The 22,723-nt window shown below is 41.5% G+C and overlaps 1 protein-coding gene across 1 annotated transcript; it reads left to right on the forward strand.

Annotated features, from left to right (window-relative positions):
* The first annotated feature begins 422 nt into the window (after positions 1-422).
* LOC139741862 (transmembrane 9 superfamily member 3-like) lies at positions 423-22,717 on the forward strand. The gene is made up of 11 exons (XM_071652438.1): positions 423-601; positions 8,022-8,217; positions 9,664-9,786; positions 10,223-10,461; positions 12,102-12,233; positions 13,110-13,276; positions 14,058-14,152; positions 17,081-17,211; positions 17,823-18,031; positions 19,251-19,481; positions 20,145-22,717. The coding sequence occupies exons 1-11, from the start codon at positions 521-523 to the stop codon at positions 20,287-20,289; spliced, it is 1,749 nt and encodes a 582-aa protein (XP_071508539.1). The 5' UTR covers positions 423-520; the 3' UTR covers positions 20,290-22,717.
* The last annotated feature ends 6 nt before the right edge of the window (positions 22,718-22,723 follow it).

The raw sequence follows: 22,723 nt of genomic DNA on the forward strand, positions 1-22,723 counted from the left end.
GGTCAACCCCTCCCCCCCCCCCCCCCCTTGATACGATCATTTACGATTTCTTGATGTAATCTATTGCTTTCTCAGTTTCTTAATACGTCCATTAGCTAAGATTTTAGTGGTCTACTCGGGGTCCGAATTTAATGGTTACTTCCGTTAGCACTAAAACTATCACGCAAGTACGATGGAATTTCAAACTTGCCTAGAAGTAAAGTAATATTTGGCGTTTCATCGACTACCGGTACTCGTATTCTACGCATACAGTGTGTGGGTGCGATGGGTGCACGTATTGTAGAGCTAGCTAGCAGTGGTGCTATGCAGCGCATATACGGGTACGAGCAGCGCAGTCAGTCTATTTATTGTAGAGTAAAGTGCAGTACCAACAGCAACGTCGAGTGACTTGAGTTCGACTACGTTTGAGACTGTGACGTGGCGTACGCCAAAATAGGGTGTACCAAGTGCTGAGAGATTTCTCACAATCTATCTTCATCTTTTCATTCGAGCTTTAAACTGTCTCCGAGAGGTCAGCAATATGTGGAAAGGATCCCTGAGACTAGCATGTTTGATGTTTATCGTTATTTTAACGGTGAATGGAGATGAACATACCCATGAAGTAAGTTGATGTCTCACCGGTGTTTTGCCACTTTCACAGTAGTCAGTGACGATACAGCTGATCGGTATGAAGCGATGGTTGCTTCAGAGTGTAGGTCCTATATGCTATAACTATAGAAATGTAGGTCTACTTATGTATCGATCATGACATGTACTGTAAAGTGGGGTTTCTAATGTTAGACGGTTTAGTCTAACTAGATATGAATGTAATACTGGTAAATTTAGGCCTTATAGTAATGGCAATGATGCTGTCAGATAGATTTACAGACTGCACTCAGTTGGAGTTGCTTTCTTATTGCCAAAAATATTACTTTAGCTGACGTTACATTAGGATTTCAGAAGGGGAAATGTTTACTGAGCTGAGTGGGCAGTGTCAGCATTTGGTCAGCACAGTGAAGACCTAACGTTAACACTAACAGTTAGCATTAAAGTGAAAACTAAGTTTCGGTAAGTGCTTGAGAACCCGTCTAGCACCATTTCATTTTTGCTTGCAATATATCGAAAGAGTCCACTAAGAAACTTACCTGACTGACGCGATTTGCCGGAATAATGAGTCGGTTTGGAGTAATTTGAGAAAAATAATAATAGTAGGAAAACCGACTTTTATTCCAAAAGGCCCCAGACTAACTCGGTCTCGGGAAAAATTCGACCCTACTTCAGACATTCACATGCAGTAAGTGATCGCCGCATTCTGCTGGCCTCTGCATATAATACCAAATGAGGCCTAACTGAATGGACAGGAAAGTGCCAGCTAACCTAACGTAATCCTGTACAAAACAAAACAAAAATGACAGCGCGCGGTCCTCAGTTGCTGAGACGCGCGTTCTTTGGAGTTTTTGTTGTTGTTTATCAAGCGCCTTTGATTGCTTTAGAGGTGCTTGATAGGCGCACACTAATTTTGCATGCGCGCAAAAGAGGTTTTTGATGCGCGCATTGTAACAACTCGGACCATACTGCGAGTAGCCAGAACACGAAGCGCTAGTTTATACCAGTCCGGGAAACCCGCTCATGAGGACCGCCCCCGCGTACGAGGATGGTCCCTCCTCATGAGGACCTCCCCCCGCCTCATGAGGCCCCCCAGGGAACGCCTCATGAGGCCCCCCATTCACTTCTTATTCATCTCACATCTGACGTATAAATTGTCGCAACTTTGCACGGTGATTTTTTGTTACACACACATGTCCACTATCCATGATGAAAAGAAGAAAAAATCCTGTCTGTTTTTTTTTCTTCAAAAATTGAGTTTTAATCAACCAATGCAGAGCGCCCATCAAAACACGAGCGCCAGTGCGTTCGCACAATGCAAGACTGCCGCACCTAGCGGCCTGATCCGACTAAATATTTTCTATGCTTTTTTCTGCGGCTCTCACCTCTCCGCGCACGAATCAGCCTCGTGAAGCTGAAGTCTGACATCTTTTTACACAAATTCGTAACGAGAAAAATTAAATCAGTACTAACCTGATCTTGTCCATATATTCCAAATTACTATTCCACACTGATAGAGTAGGAGGGTAGATGACATACTCCAGTTTGTTAGCAAAATAATCAATTTGTAGGTATGACGAGTTCACTTTCTTCGTCAATTCCGCCCACGATTCCGCCGTTTGGGCGCTTTTTCTGGAATCATCCCGCGACGCGACGTACGTCGCATCACATCACGCATCCAGCACATACCAGACTGGTATGTGCTGGATGCGTGATGTGATGCGACGTACGTCGAGTCGCGGGATGATTCCAGAGAAAGCGCCCAAACGGTAAGCGGGCGGCGGAATCGTGGGCGGAATTGACGAAGAAAGTGAACTCGTCATACCTACAAAGTGATTATTTTGCTAACAAACTGGAGTATGTCATCTACCCACCTACTCTATCAGTGTGGAATAGTAATTTGGAATATATGGACAAGATCAGGTTAGTACTGATTTAATTTTTCTCGTTACGAATTTGTGTAAAAAGATGTCAGACTTCAGCTTCACGAGGCTGATTCGTGCGCGGAGAGGTGAGAGCCGCAGAAAAAAGCATAGAAAATATTTAGTCGGATCAGGCCGCTAGGTGCGGCAGTCTTGCATTGTGCGAACGCGCTGGCGCCCGTGTTTTGATGGGCGCTCTGCATCGGTTGATTAAAACTCGATTTTTGAAAAAAAAAAACAGACAGGATTTTTAGCTCACCTGAGCCAAAGGCTCAAGTGAGCTATTGCGATCGCCCTTCGTCCGGCGTCCGTCGTGCGTCGTGCGTCGTGCGTCGTGCGTCGTGCGTCGTCCGTCGTCCGTCGTGCGTCGTCCGTCGTCCGTCGTGCGTCGTGCGTAAACTTTTTACATTTTCATCTTCTTCTTGAAAACCCCAAGACCGATTTTCATCAAACTTGGCAGGTAGCATCCCTAGGGGGTTAGGAACTCAATTTGTTAAAATGGGCACCATGCCCCACCCAGGGGGCCCCCAGGGGGGCCCAAACCCCCCAAAATTAAGGAATCTGTAAAAATCTTCTTCTCTAGAACCAGAAGTGATAGAGCTAAGTTAATAATATGAGTTAGTACATTGATGACTGTAGTTTCAAGTTTGTTCATGGCAGAATCAGGGGTGCCCCCCTTGGGACCCAGGGGAGGGGGGTGGGGAAGGGTTCTAATGGGGCCTAAATTGTACATTTTCATCTTCTTCTTGAGAACTCCATGACCCATTTTCACCAAACTTGGCAGGTAGCATCCCTAGGGGGTTAGGAACTCCATTTGTTAAAATGGGCACCATGACCCACCCAGGGGGCCCCAGGGGGCCCAAACCCCCCAAAATTAAGGAATCCGCAAAAATCTTCTTCTCTAGAACCAGAAGTGATAGAGCTAGGTTAATACTATGAGTTAGCACATTGATGACTGTAGTTTCAAGTTTGTTCATGGCAGAATCAGGGGTGCCCCCCTTTGGACCCAGGGGGGGGGGGGGGGTGGGGGGGGGGGGGTCCTAATGGGGCCTAAATTGTACATTTTTATCTTCTTCTTGAGAACCCCATGACCCATTTTCACCAAACTTGGCAGGTAGCATCCCTAGGGGGTTAGGATCTCAATTTGTTAAAATGGGCACCATGCCCCGCCCAGGGGGCCCCCAGGGGGCCCAAACCCCCCAAATGAAGGAATCTTTAAAAATCTTCTCTAGAATCAGAAGTTATAGAGCTGAGATAATACTATGAGTGAGTACAGTAATGACTGTAGTTTCAAGTTTGTTCATAGGAGATCCAGGGGTGCCCCTCTTGGGGGTGGGGGGGGGGGGGGTGGTTGGAAGGGTCCAAATGGAGGCCTGAATTGTACATTTTCATCTTCTTCCTGAAAACCTCATGATGGATTTTTGTCAAACTTGGCAGGTAGCATCCCTAGGTGGTCAGGATCTCAATTTATCAAACTGGGCACCATGCCCCACCCAGAGGGCCCCAGGGGGCCCCAATTCCCCCAAATTAAGGAATCTTGAAAAAATTGGGCCCTTATTGTACATTTTCATCTTCCACTTGAGAATGCCTCGTCAAATTTTGGTAGAGCTGTGAATAATTTAGATTACTGATTGCGTGAAAGGTGAACTTGCGATACTCAGGTGAGCGCTAGACCCGCGGGTCTCTTGTTTCTTCTTTTCATCATGGATAGTGGACATGTGTGTGTAACAAAAAATCACTGTGCAAAGTTGCGACAATTTATACGTCAGATGTGAGATGAATAAGAAGTGAATGGGGGGCCTCATGAGGCGTTCCCCGGGGGGCCTCATGAGGCGGGGGGAGGTCCTCATGAGGAGGGACCATCCTCGTACGCGGGGGCGGTCCTCATGAGCGGGTTTCCCGGACTGATACAGGCCGCTCTCATAGGACAACACTGTACAATCAGAGGGACAGCCATTACAACTCATCCCGCCGTCAAAGCGAAGCCGAGTTATCCCCAAGTCCGAGTTTAGCCTGACCCCGTTCAAGTAAGTTCTTAGACTGAACGTTTTTGGTTAATATTTCCCATTTTCGTCGTTACCCATCGAATATCTTGTAATAACATCGTTATCCTGCACATTTCCTAAGCATACGTTCACATTTGGGAGCGAAATTTGACAACTTTTGCAGGCGTACCAGAACTTTGTTTGGGCTTTAATGCCGTTAGAGTAAAATACTCCGTTTGCGGCAGGTTAAGGGTTTTTCCACACTGTGAACAAATCAGGCAAATTATTTTCAACCATTTCATATATCATACTCGTACATAGCCAAGATTATTCATTAACGCTCTTGTTTTCATATAAAATTTGACCAATGACAAACGCAGTTTCATGATTTACCAGGGCAAAACCCGGCACAGTTTTCGCCGATATGCGCTGTAGTAGCTCTGCTTGCGGCACGATGTACAATCCTTATGCAATACGCGCGTGCTCCGCGATCTTCAGCTGAACGCCTTCACATGTCTCGCGAACATTGCATAAGCGCCAATTCCCATTGCGAAAGCACGTGAAATGTAGCGGGCACACATGCACTGGCTGCAAACAGGATCGCAATTCTGGCGGTGTTGTTGATGACTTTCTCGTGTTTTTTTCATTTTTTTCGATGGTAACATCCACTTTCTGAAAAAAAAATGGCGGCCCACATCGGCTCGCGAAAGATCTATTTTACGTAAGGATATGTTTTCAAAATCCATGAACATCAGGAAATCGACAAAAATTCCAGTTTCTTGGACCATTGTTTCTTAACTGTTGGTATGTTAAGAAGTACCAGAAATAAAATTTTGGATGCGATATGTTGTCATTGAGATGAGAAAATTTCACTTTTGTTGGAGATTGTGCCCATTTTATCGGTTGTTTTTTGTTGATTGGTACAAATTGTAGGGTGTTAGTATACATGTATGTGTAGTGTGCATGTAACAGTGCAATGCTGTGTTTAGCAGTATATTAAGTGTTGTACCTGCCGCAAACGAGCGCACGGCTGCTTACTGCCGCAGTTACTTTAGTCTAATGTAGATCTAATTGTTATACCGTAGTTATAGGTAAACTCGTCCTAGCGGGTAAAGTCGGCCCCCAGCGCGCTCAGTACAACTACTTGTAATGCGCACGCCGGGGGCCGACTTTACCCGCTAGGCCGAGTTTACCCACAACTAAGGTAGCCTAAACCTAAAAGAATGAGAAGTCTTTGTGACAAGGAAATCAGCAGAATTTTGTGCTGGAGGTGGTTTAACATTAGACTTGCAAGCTAGTAGTGCAATTTACAAGTGTCCTTTCGCACCTCTAGGCTCAAGTCTTGAGTCTTTGTCAATACCAGAGATCTTCAAACACACAAACTCACTGTAAATATTCACACAGCCACAAATGATTGTATCTGAGTGAGACTTAAATCCAGTCGAAACGGAATTTTCACTATTCGACACTTGTAAAGAAAGTGACCCAATGTTCGACATCCTAAATAGCGTGCATGATCCGAACGCTTGCGCTGCAACCATTGTTCGAACACCTGTGACTATTGTTCGGCACCTGGTGTCCGTGGTTCGACATTCGCGACGTACTGCGCCGTGCGCTCACCCTGCCTATGTGAATTTATTAGCGCGCGTGCCATGCGCGGGCGAAACTGTATACATAGTACATCGCATTGCGAGAGCGCGATACTCCATTAGGATGTACTCCACGCTGTGCGAGAGATTCAACACATACACAACACGTTGCAATCAAACCATGGTGACACCGCGAATTCTGGCACGGGTGGCATGCAAAATATAAATATCGCGTAAACGCTCAAGTTATCTCAGAAACAGCTGCCATCATGGCTGTAGGTGTAACACGCTGTACAGATTCAATGCACATAAACAGACTAGCAACTTCGAAACTTGGAATGAAACAAGTCTATATTTGTTGCTATGCAACTTTACTTACCCGTTTACTTACCCGTTGAACTGCTTATGCGAGTTGACCTGGGAGGGTCGCGACAATGATTTCGAGGGTCTGGCAACGTGGCCCACTGTTGTGCTCTTCGGAACACGTGTGGAGGTAGTAGTTGCATAGTTTGAATTTCGCACTTGATATGCGCCATTTTTTATTCGAGATTTTCAGTTAATTTTTTATTTGTAAGAGTGGTCTATTCATGGAACCCTGTCAAATCAAGGGCCACTTGCTTTACACTCGTTGGAATATTGTCGATTGCAGCTAGTTTGCTCTGCGATAACTGCGTTGCACAAAGATAGGGTAGGAGCAGACAGCGCAGCTTGGTAAACCTGCATACAAAACACGTTCACGGCAGCATGGCAGTGAGTGCCTTGATTGAACTGAATGGAGCTATCTCATAGCGATCAGTCGCAGTAGGGATTGATTGAAGTTTGGGGTTGTTTGTGTTCTGTGTGCGTCCTGTGTGTTTGGGGTTATTGTTCGTGTTGTGTGTGTGTGTGTGTGTGTGTCTGTGTGTGTGGGAATGAACGAAAATTGTGAAAAATAAGGGTATTTACATTTGTATATACCTACAGTAGGGAAAGGCTAAAAGTAGGGAAAGGATAAAAGGATGTAGGGAAAGGCTAGGAAACATGAAAAGGAAATGAAAGAAAAGATATTAAAAAGTTAAACCTGGAAAAAATGAAACAAAAGGTTTACAAAATGAAGAGTACACTTAAAGTAAAAACAAAAGATTATGGAAGGAAAGAGAGAAGAGAAACTTGCATTATAAAGGAAAGCAAGGGAGATAAAAATGAAAACAAAGAAGCACTAGGTAGAATAATAGAATGAGAGATGAATCAAAACTGGATGAAATACCTGAAAATGAAAGGAGAAAAAATTGAAAAGAAAGATATAGAAGTGGCAGCACACCCATTACAAGGGCTTGACCGCTTTGTAAAGAAGCTACAACCGCTACTGCAAGACTTGGCTGAGGAAAAGAAAAAGAAATTTTAGCTGTTCAAAGACACCATAGAAAAGGGCGATGTGATTACTACACTACATTAAACCATCAACCCTTACTGCATGCGCTGAATGTAGTCCTACTGAGCTGATTATTTGTTTGTAGCATTTCAAGCAATTGAGATTTTCAAATGATTTTCCGATACTTTTGAAAGTGTTAAAACTTAACTTCTATTTGACCTTGGATAAGCAAGTTTTTTTTTAATTACTGAAGAACTAGGATGAGTTTGTGCATGTTTGGAGATCATAAAAGGAGCATTGAGGTGGTGGAAAGTACATGTACACTAGCACCCAGAATTTGAATTAATATGCATAAACTAACTGTATTATTTTGTTATTTTCTTGAGGAGGCAGTTGCCTGAAATGTCCTGTGAAAGTTATCTCTCATGGGACTTCAGAATGTTAAAATGAATTCCTAGAGTTGTCAGAGAAAGTGAATGATATCTGTGTGTCATGAAGTTTTCTTCTGCTTTCATTGAAGTGTTTAAGCTACGTTTTGTACACCTGTGAATGCTTAAAGAATGATATGCAATGATCTGTTTCAATGCAGTATGACGACAGAGAAGAAGTTGTGCTGTGGATGAACACAGTAGGGCCTTATCACAATCGCCAGGAGACCTACAGCTACTTCTCCCTGCCCTTCTGCAGTGGGCCCCAGAAGGGGATCAGCCATTACCATGAGACACTGGGTGAAGCTTTGCAAGGCGTGGAGCTCGAATTCAGTGGCTTGGACATTGACTTCAAATGTGAGTCTGTAATTTCTTTTATGGTCCTAAAGTAGAATTGGGTGTGAAAGCTGATGATTGGCCTGTGTTATGTAGTGCCCAGTTTTGTTGTCTACATCTTCAACTAGTAATGTGTACATTTTACCTTCCATCTGCCTGCTTCATATCAGCATTTTGTCGCTTTACATGTGATATTAAAGGGATAGTCAAAACAGGTGGAATAATGTAAATTTACACATTTTGTATAGTATTAAAGGAGATATATTGTACAAATTTAACCGTATTAAACTATTGAATATGTGATAAAATAAATGTGATCATGGTTTAGCACTTCAACAGGATAGCATGTACGTCAATCATGCTGAGATTATAGAATACAGGTCCAGGAGCAATTCGGCAAGGGCATCGGTGCAAGCACCATTTGCAGCTTTCGGAAGAACTTGGGATGGACCAGATCTCACGCGCTGTACGGTCAACGCATCAGGAACTACAATAAGGCTTCGCGACTTTTGTCCTTCTCGCTTCGGATGTACAAAATGGACGAAACATTTCGGGACGTTATCTACATGGATGAGAGCACCTTTTGGGTGGAAAACAACGCTCGGCATTACTACAGACGTCTCGGGACTCCGAATAGGACGGTGAGCAAGCCGAAGCATCCCTACAAAGTGCACGTGTGAAGAGGGATTTCTTGACGCAGGGCCACAGGACTAGCTATCTTCGACGGCATCATGCGGAAGGAGTTTTTCAGACGAACTTCTCAGCAATTTTTTGATCCCCTTCATCCGTGAGGTCTACCCAGATGGATGCCGTTTGATGATGGATAACGACCCGAAGCACACCAGCGCCTACGCAGCCAACGTCTTGGAGCGCAACAACGTCACGTGGTGGAGGATGCCGCCTGAATCGCCGACATCAACCCAATCGAACATGTGTGGTGGAACATGAAGGTTCACATCGGGAGGCATGTGAAACCTCGGACAAAAGGAGCAACTCATCGACGGCTTGAAGACCTACTGGCGAGACAACATGAGGAGAGACAAGTTGGAGCAACATCTCAACAACGTGTACAACGTGTATCCTGAGATCATCCGTCAGATGGGTGATACAAGGAAGTACTGACTCATTCCTGGACCAAGCATCAATCTCGAACCAAGGATCAACTCAACGAGAGACAAGTTGGAGCGACATCTCAACAACGGCAAAATGACGAAGTACTGACTCATACAAACTGGCACAGCAATGATTTGTATGTCAAATATTTGAAAGGCCTGTTAATATGATGTATAGAGTTAACTTCAATACTGTTTCAGAAAGTTCCAACAGTATCAAACCTTTATCTTTGCATTGTAACTAGTCTGTAAATGTGAACATACTTTTTTATGAATGAAAATAAACCAAGTTTATTTATATGATTCTCTCCTTCCCTCTCCCCCCCCCCAAAAAAAAAAAAAAAAAAATTAACAGTGGATATACCGCAGAAGCAGTACTGTGAGATTGAAGTCACCGATGAAACTCTGAGAGCATTCTCCTATGCAGTGAAGAATCACTACTGGTATCAAATGTACATTGACGATCTGCCAATTTGGGGTGAGTTTACTCAAAGTAGATCATTTTTATTTCTAGTGCAGACAGAGAGGATACAGTGGCCAGTGCAGAAATTCTTTGTCATTGCATGAGATGGAGTATGATGAGCTAGGTTGCAGTGGCAATTGGCCAGTTCTCTATGGACTTGTAAATTGATTATTTAGAATATCTGTCAACAGGAAGGGATTAATTACCTGTATTAACTGGAAATTGAAGTCAATTGGTGAAATGCCAGTCAAGGCAACATAACACAATTTCAAATGAGTGGTACTCTTACTTTTGTATTAACTGCACGTAATTACCTCATCTTTAGTGTTTGTTGATGTAAAATTGAATTTAGACCTAAAAGCATTGTTTATTGTGTCTGTGGCATTATTTTGTGTTACTCATGAACCTATCAATGTACAGTGTATCTTCTCATACTTTTGTCTTCTCTAAGGTATCGTGGGTGAGATTGATGAGAGTGGTCAAGATTATTACATCTGGACGCACAAGAAACTGGACATTGGCTTCAATGGCAAACAGATAGTGGATGTGAATTTGACCTCTGAAGTGAAGGTCAAGCTGGAAAAGGGAATCAAGATCCCCTTCACCTACCAGGTCCAGTGGAAGAAGTCCAATGTCCAGTTCAAGAAGCGATTTGACAAGTACCTGGATCCGAACTTCTTCCAGCACAGAGTGAGTGTTCAGGTGTTTTGATGTCTATAGTGAGCTTTGGATGTTATTATGCTTCCGTGTGCTCAAGCTCGAGGTGTTATTTTGTTAAAGATTGTTTTTTGTTGTTGTTATTTTTTCAACTAAAATGCTGCCTACGTTTGTGGCAGAACATCTTCAGGTCAATCATGCATAATGTACTAACTGTTGAAAACATGCCACCTCAAGATTAAGATGTATACATGTAAATAGCTCAACTTACCCATTAAAGTAATTATTTTGTTATGTCAAGCCTCACTAACAATTTTCCATAATTTCTGTAATGCTTCCTTGAAGAAATGCCAAGTTCCCATGCTCATTTGTTTGATTTTTTATGTAAACAAGTGGAAACTCATATTAGAGATTGCTAAAAGTGAAGCATGAATGTGCTAATTGAAATGTTAGTGATTGACAGTCAGCCTTCACAAATATTGACAATGTTTGCCCTAATACCTGCTGAGAATAAGTTTTTATGAATGAAACTTATTACCTGCCAGAGGTTAATTTATGATAATGAGCTACGTGAGCTTGGTTGATTCATAGGCAGCTGTTTTATGTTGGCATGTTGGAAGAAGTTCAAAATTTTGTTGGAAGAAATTCAGCATTTGTTGGAAGATGTTCAATATGTTTAATTAGGCTGTGGAAGCAGGTGTGGAATATCGATGTGATTGTAGGTGTGTCAACAAATCAATAGATGGGATATCACTTTCACAGATTACATGATGCTAGTACATGATATACAATCTGACTTAATGGCTTTGAAATCATCACAAGTGTGTGTGTTGTATTATGGTAGACTTCATGGTAATAAAATTGATATTTTAGGTAAGAAAAAGTGCAATTCTTGGCAAATTTTATACACAAGAGTATAGTTTTCATACTGTTAATAAGATTTACTTTTATGTTCAAACTTACCGATGTCCAGTCACAAGGGTGGTAGGATCTCTGTTTGTTCAAATGGGTACAATGCCCCCCCCCCCCCACGCACACACAATGAAAGGAATCTTGTAAAATCTTCCCTAGAACTATAAGTGATACAGCCATGTAAGTGCTATGAATAAGTTAATTTAGGACTGCAGCCTTTACGTTTGTTCATGGCAGATATGGGGGGAGGGCCAATTCAGAAGGAATTTTCACATTTTGTTGAACATAATTTTCGTAAAAACACATGTTAAAGCTTTCACAAACCTTGGAAGGTATTAAAATCTGTGGATAACTCCCTTCCCCCCGCCCCCCCCCCAAAAAAAAAAAAGCAAAATAGAAATTAAACAAAAAAGTTAAAGAAAAATTGAAAATTTTGCCCTAAAAACTTGTTTATGTGCTTCATTTTCATTACTTTCATTTTATTTCCACATCTGATAAAAAGCATATAGAAAGAATATAAGAAGTATACATACAACATAGGAAAATACAGAGTAAAAAGTACTATTGACAGGAAAAAAAGAACACTACAAAGAACAGGTATTTCAGTATGTGGGGGCTATCATCATAGGGCCGATATTGAGATTCAGTATGTGGGGGCTATCAACATAGGGACGATATTGAGATTTAGAGCTTAGTAAAGATGACTCCTTGTATGTGTGTAGATAACGACTTGTATGTATGTTTTTTTCTTGTAAATTCAGATTCACTGGTTTTCCATCTTCAACTCCTTCATGATGGTCATATTCCTTGTTGGCCTGGTGTCTATGATTCTGATGCGTACTTTGAGGAAAGACTATGCCCGCTACAGCAGAGATGACGATCTTGATGACATGGTAAGACTTTATCATTCAACAAGTGTCACACTCATGTAAGTCAATCAGTACAAAATTACCCTGCTTTTACTAGCAACAATCTGCAGCACAGAATGTGATGTGAAGCAAAGTTGTGTCATAATACAATTCAGTGGGCAGCCTTCTACTCTTCACATTGAAAATGTGTGAGTTAATGTACTGATTTGTTTGCTAAACAGTAAGCTGAGCTAAACATAGGAGATTTGATTATTTCTTCTTGAACTGAATTAAACTTGACATTTTACATGCCTTAAAGCATAATGATTTTGTAGAGATGATGGGGCATGGGGTCAAAGGTCAAGTGAAAATGCTAAAATTTCATTATTTTATTCATTTTTATTTTGAAATTGGCTCAAAGCATTTTAATGAAAATTGGGTGTGTAAGAATGTAAGTATATTACCAGAAAGTGATTATTTGCAATCATATATGAAACCGCAATCATATATGAAACCATCATCTCAAATGAATGATGCGATATAGCAGAGGCTGGCGACATTTCCAGACGTGGCATCACACCAGTGTATTGATGCAGTGTGTAGTGTAAAAGTGGAAATTTTTCGCGGCATTGAAATTTTTGTGCATTTCGCGCAACCAGAAACTAACGCAAGAATAAAAGCACACAAATATTTTTGTTCTGTCATATGTTCCAGTACTTGATGTCTTGATTCTACAGAATTAAAAACATGCGAAACTGTTGCCCGGCCGAGCGCGAAAAATTAGTCCCACGAAAATATCCACTTTTACAGTAGTCTTGTCACTGGCAACAAGGCAGCAAATCTGTTTCTCTCATGACCCTCGACATCTCGTTCTTCAATCACCAAACTCTTTTTTGTACATTCGTTGCTGCACTCTGGTAGGAGCGTGACTTGGGAGATGAGTATGGCTGGAAGCAGGTTCACGGTGATGTGTTCAGACCGGTGTCGTACCCTCTTCTCTTCTCAGCACTCATCGGCAATGGATACCACATGTGCATCGTTGTCCTCTCTGTCATTCTGTTCTGCATCTGGGGACATCTGTACACAGAGTAAGCCAAACGAATGATGGATGACTTTAGTGCTCTTCCTGTATTTTTTTTTCTAATGGTGCAGTCTTGTAATGGTACAAGAGATATTATGCCCTTAGACTGTCTGTTTGTTTGTGTGTATGTGAGTTGGTGGATTCATGTGTGCATGTGAGTGTGGAAGTGTTGAAATGGTGCGTAATATAAAGCAAAGGCAGCTGATTGGAGTTTCGGTCACAACGTAAACGTTTGTCATTTCAGCTTCCGTTATGCATGAATTTTTATGCCATTGAAGCCTGGATTAGCTGTCTGCTCATGAGGAACAACCTTTGATTATGAAGGCTTGCATGGAAATTTAATTTGTTAGTAAACCGGTTTATTCCCCACTTGACATGACGTTACATAATCAACATAACTTTTTAAATTTCTACTGGGCGGGGTGGGGGGGGGGTGGGGTGGGGGGACAGAGCATTGTTTCCATAGGGAATGTACACAAAATCACAAAATTTTCCACGTTTTAGGCAACATTCCATTATAAAAATGGCTGTGGCTTTATAATGGTATGCGCAGACGTTGCAAATTTGGTCTCAAAAGTTGCGCGAGACTTGAAAGAAGCCTCGTGTCCAGGTCTTCCAGCATTGAAGAATTATTAATCTTTAATGTCAACTACTTCATCAGTTTATTTTCAAGGCATCTATTTTTAAAGGGTGTTATAGCCATTTGTGCTTCACGCCTAACACATGTATTCCATTGTTATATCTGTTTGATGTCTTAAATTATTGTCACTTTCATAATTTCCTTGCAGTCGTGGCTCCATTTTGAGTACCGCCATATTTGCATATGCCGCTACAGCCCCAGTCTGCGGATACTATGGTGGTGGTCTCTACTCAAGAATGGGAGGTGGGTGTTCAAAGTACTTTCTTTATCAGACAACACTCTTTGAAATACACCATGTATTTTGTGAAGTTTTTATTTTCATGAATTTTGCGAGTGGGGGTGATAGTCACAAATTATACAATGCGCTAAAATATAAACTCTTAGCCCAACGTGTATGCCAAGTGCATGCATACATTTCTTAGTTCATTACTGTAATCCACGCTTGCTAAAATATAAACTCTTAGCTCAACGTGTATGCCAAGTGCATGCATACATTTCTTAGTTACCCACGCCGATGAAAATCGGCAGGGGGTTATGTAAAGGGTTCCGTATGTTTGTTTGTTTGTTTGTTTGTTTGTTTTTTTTTGTTTGTTTGTTTGTTTGTTTGCTTGTTTGTTTGTTTGTGTACAAGATAACAAGAGAACGGGTAAACGGATTTGCACAAAATGTTATGGGGATGTTTGGATAATGGCAGGAAAGAATCGATTAGATTTTGGTGATAATCGGTTGACCCTTGCAAATTCTGTGTGACCTTGAAGTTTTGACCCCATGGTATAGTGACCATTCCGAAAATTTCCCGTTTCTCACTTTGCGATTTTCCGCTACCATACGAAAACATAAACTCCCCAACGATCCGACTTCGCTGCTCAAATGTTCGTAAGAATTCCGAAATTTACGTTTAGGCCTATTTGAGGGACTATGTCCTTCTAGATTTATGAAAGTTCGTTCTCCGTCATCACAAACTGGCCCGTATTTTGATGATTTTTCAAATTAACATTGATTGTTTTTTTCGTTGGAGGAGCATTTTGCTCGGTCGCAGTCACACTGCACGATATGCGTGCTCAATGTCAATGCGTGTGGAAGGCCGCTGAAAATGCACCGCGCTCTACATTGTTGGTGCAAAATTGCACCGGGGACGTTGCGGCGCTCGTTGGTGGCCGAATACTGGTGCAGTAGACATTTGCATTCAACCCTTGCATTGAATAATTCCCGTAGACACTAATCATAGGGGTAATTGCCTAGGGGGTACGTAAATTTTGTTTTTCTTTTTTGCTTTTGTGGATACCATCAAAGATCGTACACTCATACGACCTTTGATATTTGATGATTTTTCAAATTAACATTGTTTTTTTCGTTGGAGGAGCATTTTGCTCGGTCGCAGTCACACTGCACGATATGCGTGCTCAATGTCAATGCGTGTGCAAGGCCGCTGAAAATGCATCGCGCTCTACACTGTTGGTGCAAAATTGCACCGGGGACGTTGCGGCGCTCGTTGGTGGCCGAATACTGGTGCAGTAGACATTTGCATTCAACCCTTGCATTGAATAATTCCCGTAGACACTAATCATAGGGGTAATTGCCTAGGGGGTACGTAAATTTTGTTTTTCTTTTTTGCTTTTGTGGATACCATCAAAGATCGTACACTCATACGACCTTTGATATCATCACACTCTCGGCTTGCTATAATCAAAATATCCCGCAAGAAAACGGCGTATTTCTCGATTTTTAGCGCTTTTTCCGCGACCCGTCGCGTAGACAATACTCTTAAAACTGGACTTAATTCGCGCGCGCTTGGAAAAGTTCCGATTCTGCACTTTTGACGGTGGAATTTGGGATTTTCGATGGATTTTTGGAGGAGACTTAAGGACTTTCCTGTACGTGAATGAGTGTTAATACCGTATGTGTAATGATGTGATTTGCGTGTGATGTGACTGTAGAACCAAAGATCGTACACTTCAGTGTACGATCTTTGGTAGAACTCACTGGCTGGTGATAAAGCACACTGGCAATTAAGTGGCCGAATTCTGGTAGATGACCGAATGCACATTATGTTTACCCCGACTTTGTACTTAGGCGTGGGTCTGCCGCCTTTGACGGCCCCTCTCTAGTTGATTACTGTAATCCACGATCGCAAATTTAGCTACTCGCAAAATTGTCAGGAAGTCCTGATTTGTGAAAAATTATGCTCACTAAATGTATCGTGTATACAGTAAAGACAGCCAGCTGCGCATAATATACCTGACTCTCTTCCCCCACCCACCCCCCCCCCCTAAAAAAAAAAAATTAAAAGGAAATAATCCCCTTTACTCCTATTTCATCTTCTCACTATCTGTTGAGGGATGTGTGTTGGCATTACAACTCTAGCTAGATCTTTGCCTTAAAGGGACTGTACAGTACTGGTTGAGGTAGGGATTCATGTTTTGAACATTCCTAAGTGAGATAATGAAAAGCCTTTTATGAAATATGAAAGAGCTTGTAATTTTAAGAAGGATTCAACGTTTATTTGATGAAAATTGGTTTTCAAATGGCTGAGATATCCAAAAAAGTGCTACTAATAAAAGGCGACATGCCACAACTTTTTTAGGATATCTTTGTTTCACCTTGTTTTTTTGATATCTCAGCCATTTCAAAACCGATTTTCACCAAATAAACTTTTGACACCCCTTAGAACTGCATGCTCTTTGACATCTCATAGGGTAGTTTCTGAATATCTTGCAAAACGTTAAAGCTAAATCTTCACCTTGACCAGAACTGTACACACCCTTTAAGGTCCCACTGGGGCTACTGAGCCTGGACCAAATTAGGCCATCAGGTGAAAGTATAGTTTGGGTTTCATCATGACAAAAAAAAGTGGTGGTTAAATAAAGGCAATAGTTACATTCTGATGCAGCAAGAATATTGTCCATCAGCACACTTAGATTATGTTGTGCTTCATACAAAAGTAATGTAAGTGGAAGCGCTAGAATAGATTTGTCACATTTCTTATTATTATTATATTTTTTGAGAACTGTAATACAAAGGAAGTTACTGGTGAAACTTGGCTTTGCATTCATCTCCCCACCCTCCAGCTTTTTTGGATTCACATAGCATATCGGACTGTTTTGAGTTCTCTTTATAAAGCTTTGAGTATAAAGTTGGAATACTAAGAATGGCTTGTTTTCATGTTTGCAGGTAAACTGTGGATCAAGCAGATGATGATGTCTACATTCCTCGTCCCCATGTGTGTCTGTGGCCTTGCTTTCTTCATCAACTTCATAGCCATCTACTACCATGCCTCAAGAGCCATACCACTGGGTACTATGGTAAGACAGTTTATCAATGCCTACAGGAACAGAGCAATCGCTGTGTTTCTCTCTTTAATTTGTTCATGGCTGACGTGTCATAGCAGCTGAATGTCTTACCAGAGGATTGCTCCAGTTTGTCCAAGAGAAGGAGGACACCACACAGAAAATTTCACTACTTTTGAACATTTCACCAGGTATAGACTGCACCAGAAAGAGCTATGACTGTGTTGCACATGGTGTTCTATGAATAAAACTCTTCTCGTTCTTGGGTTTAATTTTCCATTTTTTTCATCGATACAAGCAAGCATTAGTAGAGTGTTTGAAAATATTCTAGTTGTGAGTGGTGGGTCATATCCTGTTTAGAACTCTTGTGAGTGCATTTGAATTATTGTTTTGTGCCTTTAGATGAGCTTAGAGAGTGGTCAAAAAGAAAAAAGTGATATGAGGAATGTTTTTTCTTGTATTCTCTATTTGTTTCTTTTTAAACAGAAACCAGTAGACTTTTTATTAGTATGTAAATCTATTTTGCATCTGTACATGATGCTGTCTCGGCCATGCTGTTCTGTTTTCTGTTCAGAAAACTGGGGAACTCTTTTCAAAGTATATGAATGTATTTTGTGTCTTTACAGGTTGCTGTGTCGGCCATCTGTCTCTTTGTAATTCTGCCCCTAAACCTGGTGGGCACCATCCTGGGCAGAGCTCTGGCTGGCCAGCCTAACCACCCGTGTCGTGTCAACGCTGTGCCGCGGCCCATCCCCGAGAAGAAGTGGTTCATGGAACCTGCTGTCATCGTCATGCTAGGGGGCGTGCTACCATTTGGCTCCATCTTCATTGAAATGTGAGTGACCTGTGGTGATTCTCGTAATATTTTGTTTGTTGTTTTGTTTTGGGTTGTTTTTGTGATGAAGTTATTGGACATTGGAGATTCGTGGGGATACAGCAACAGCGAAGTGCTGAAACACACGTCAGTTAGGAACCTCACTCAGCCTTCCAATTTGTCGTGCATAGATAGATGTGATGTGGTGTTTGGTGTGTGAGTGCCATTTACGTACGGGTCTTATTTCTGTTTGAAATATTATTTAGTCCCTTAGTCTGTAAAGAAACTGTGATATGTGTATATGTGACCATGCATCACAAAACGAACAAAAAGTCGCACCCCTTGATTTTACGTGAGGACACAAAAAAGGTTGAATGGGCCAACCAAGTCAATCTTGAGTTTTTCACATCTTCTGAAAGAGCTACTTTTCTTCTGGACGGACTGTGTTATTAGAGCATGTCTAAATTCAGCCTAATTTGATAATCCCTTCATTATTGTTGCTCCAGTGGTTTAAATCCTGTTTTTTGTCCCATTCATCACACAGCTAGCTTGGCTTGGTAAAGATTAAATGCTTGAATAGACCCTGTAGTTCAGAGCCTCTTTTCTCAGTTCACACTTTTCCAGAGTGTGTGCTTTCTTTCCAGTATTTAGATAGGTTAGGAGAGTCCATTTGTTTTGAGTTATACATCAATTTAAAGCTTAGAGTCTGCTCTTTCAGAATCTGCCCTTAAAGGGGAAGGCTAGTAACTGATCAGTGGGAATCAGTGGAAATCCTGGGAGATGATTGTTCCAATCCTTATGGGATTCATTCAAGAGTTCATTGTATATCTATTGTTGTGTGAAAATGATTTGTTTCAGAACGGTCTCATATTCAAGTAATGTGCAGATTAATGCTCCGTCACTGACCAGGGACGCTAACCTGGAAGCATTAAACTGCACATTACTTGAATATGAGACCATTCTGAAGCAAATCATTTTCACACAACAATAGATATACAATGAACTCTTGAATGAATCCCATAAGGATTGGAACAATCATCTCCCAGCATTTCCACTGATTCCCACTGATCAGTTACTAGCCTTCCCCTTTAACTGAAAATCCATGTCTGGCGACTTTTTGTTGGTTTTGTGATGCAGGGTCACATATGCATCAAAGTGTTCAAATGTAGAAAATTTGGAACTATTGAGTAAGTTTACTTGTTGTCTTAATGGAAGGTTTGCATCTGCTCTACCTTTGCAGGTATTTCATCTTCACTTCCTTCTGGGCCTACAAGATCTACTACGTCTTTGGTTTCATGCTGCTGGTGTTCTTCATTCTGGCCGTGGTCACAATATGTGTGACCATCGTCTGTACGTACTTCCTCTTGAACGCGGAGGACTATCGCTGGCAGTGGACAAGCTTCCTTGCAGCAGCGTCAACCTCCTTCTATGTCTACTTGTACAGTTTCTACTACTTCCTTGTCAAAACAAAGTGAGTGCCAGAAAACTTTTTTTTTTGTCAAAAGGGTCCTGAGCTTTTGAGCCTAGCAGAACTTTCGTCAGAATTAAAAATGACACACAAGTAGTGTAAGCAAACACACATGGACTACACACAGCATGCACAGGCTCAGGAGGACTTGAGACATGGGAACAATGAAAACAATAGGGATGGGTTAGAAGTCAAAGGCAGGGAGCCAAACAGATTAAAGGAGGGGGATTAAAGCAAGGGGACAGGCAAATAAAAGGCAGAGGTGGGCCAGTGATGATCCCAAGAATCATAAGGGCAACCTGTGAAGGGATAAAGATGAATAGGGAGGCAACATCAAACAAGAAGAACACAAGGGTAATGAATGGAAAAAAGAGTGAAATAACAACAATACTGATGACATTACTTGACGGTCAGTGTTTGTGCAGGAGTGCAGAGTTTAAGGTAAATTGAAACCAGTTTGGACAGATATATGTTTTTAGCTACAAGGCATAGCCATTATGCTAGTCCAGGGTACACATATTTCTTCACTTTGCTTTTCCACCTGATCAAGAATACAATGCAGCAAGTTTAGCTCTCGTAATGATGGATGTTTGTTCCCAGAGAAGTTTCATGAGAGAAGTGATTGTGAAAGTGGACTTTTGTTGTGTTCTTGTTCTTCCAACACAGAATGTATGGTCTGTTCCAAACAACCTTTTACTTCGGCTACATGGGTCTGTTCAGCTTGGCCCTCGGAGTAATGTGTGGAACCATCGGCTATGTGGGCACCGGAGCCTTTGTCAGGAAGATCTACTCAACGGTCAAGATTGATTAAGGACTGACCGACACCAACATGCTCTCTCTCCGGTCAAGCAGGGATCCCAACAATGTCAGCCGCCCTCAATTTGTTGCCTTAGTAACGGCGGGATGGCCCATCCAAGAATCTGCCCGCGAGCAGTGGACTTCATTGATAAGATGGCGCGACGTGCTGACATGTGGGGCCTGCGAGGCGAAATGTGGTTGTCGTGAAGGCTGAAGGAAGAAAGATAAAAGTGATCGAGAGAAAGAGAGAGATTGGCTCGGCTATCAAAGTGATGTGATGACAATTGTAGTGACTGTATAGACTTGTCCATGGTTTCCACCAGTCACTACACCTACTTCCTACACAAGTTCAAATTTCTCTTAGATGAATATGTCAGCAGGTTGCCCTCCTTTTTCGTTCATTTTCATTTTTGTTTCTTGATACTTTGTTTATGTCACTATCCTGTAATATCTTTATTCGAGATGGAATTTGTTTGCACTTCTCTTTTGATGCCTGAAATTTAATGTTTTTTTGCTTTTTTGCGTATGTACCCGTTTGTTATGGTTCTCCAAACACCAGTACCTCAGATCCATCAAGCGGCATTAACCCAAACCTGAGGGACTGATAAATACCAAAGTGTTTGGTACACTGATGTCCACTTTGATGTGGCATGTAATCCCCTGTAATCTTATAGTTGTTGCCTGCCTCAGTGTTGCAGCAATGCCTTGAAGTGCAAGTGTATGACCTTTTTCAGATAACTAGCAGTGTACTAGTAATGTAAACCAGAGAGCCCCTTTCACACCAGTAAGGTAAGACTGGTCGACGAAGCCTGTGGCCTGCCGCACCATCTCCTCTTACCTGGTAGTTCAAACTGCAGTGGCTTCCCGCTATAGCAATGGCATGGTAAGCCGATGGCTGGATGTTCGTCTTGCTTCTGCCCTCACTGATATCTTGGCAACAAGACTCAGTAGTGGTTTTAACTGCAGGTGGATCCAGGGTCACTGTCATTTGGGCTCTCCTGCCGCCCATATTTTGCATAATGTGTGAATGAGGTCCAAGTGAGTTACTGTGAAACTTAAGGGTAGTAAGGAAGAAATGCACACAGCCCTGCAGATGGAATAATATGCATACCATTACTGCGAACACTGCAGCAACAGAAACGAACCAAATACAAAAGAAAGGGGCATCCCTAATCAGGCAACAGAAGGCCATCACCTCAACTGTTTTAAGGCAACACTCAGTAGGCTTTACCCACTGCCTACAGAAACTGATAAGCCCTATACAAACTTTATCGGGATTACAGAATCTGAGAAAAAATGGGATAAAGATAAAGTCATCTCCAGGTAGATTCAGGGGGAATTGGGAAACCGTGGCAGAAATACCTGTATGTTTTAGCATGAACATAAGGTTCTTGTGCATGTATGATAGTGGTGTAAGCTATATGTAACTTTGTACTATGCTTTATTAATGGTGGATTTGGATTCCATGTTCTACAGTTATGAGAACTCCCCAAGTCATTTCTGCAATACAGAAGATGAATTAATTGAAATCGATTTGCCCGTAGGTTTTCGTGATTGATAGAATGTAGCCATGACAAGGACAGAATCATCGTTTGGAAATTTGGTTGTTATTTTCATATTAGTTGACTCGCCGTAATCTATCAGAAGTTTTACAGATGTATGAACGGTTATTTATTGTGTAGTCACAGCAACTGCAGGTATTGCAGCACACATTTTCCTGCACCAGAATACATAGCAAAGGTGAATGAGACCTAATTTTGTGTGTTCATACAAGCAATTGTTACTTTTGTCTACTGTATCCCAATGTGAGTGGTTATTGCTTTCAAAAGTCCTTTTGGAACTGGAATTCCTAATGGGTATTTACCTATGGACTTGAATATTTTCGGTTTTATGTACTATCTCTTTTTAGATTGTATACCTACAATTGTAAGTTTTCCTAGGACAGATTGGACATTTGCTTTATTCATGGCTATGTATGTCTGTCTTTTTATTATGATGAAGACATTTGTTACTGGGGGCAGTGTAGGAGAGGGAATAAATATCTTGAATAGTATGAGTTTGAAGAACCTTTTGATTATAGCGTATGTTTTGTTCTTTGTTTTTCAATTTATAGATGTAAACACAAAGTCCTGTTCAAACCTTGATCAATATCTTTAAGGGGAAATATGAAATAGTCCTGAGAAGTGTGGAGGTTACATTCACAAGGCACAATTAGCTAATGTTTTGTGCATTTGAGTGTTCTTTCAAATGCTATCAAAGATCTCAAATCATTGTTTCAGGTATTATATTCCTTTTGATACAGAATTGATAAAGGATAATCATATTCTTAACAACATAAAGTTGTGGAATATATCGTGGGTTTACACAACTTTAGGGTGTATGATGATTGCAAAATTAAATCCTGTCAGTTCTGATATGTTGAGATCAAGGGCTGAATATAGGATTGC

This window comes from Diadema antillarum, unplaced genomic scaffold, assembly GCF_040938485.1.
Source record: "Diadema antillarum isolate AM-2024a unplaced genomic scaffold, OU_Dant_1.0 seq00000958_RagTag, whole genome shotgun sequence".
In the NCBI taxonomy this organism is placed as follows: Eukaryota; Metazoa; Echinodermata; class Echinoidea; order Diadematoida; family Diadematidae; genus Diadema; species Diadema antillarum.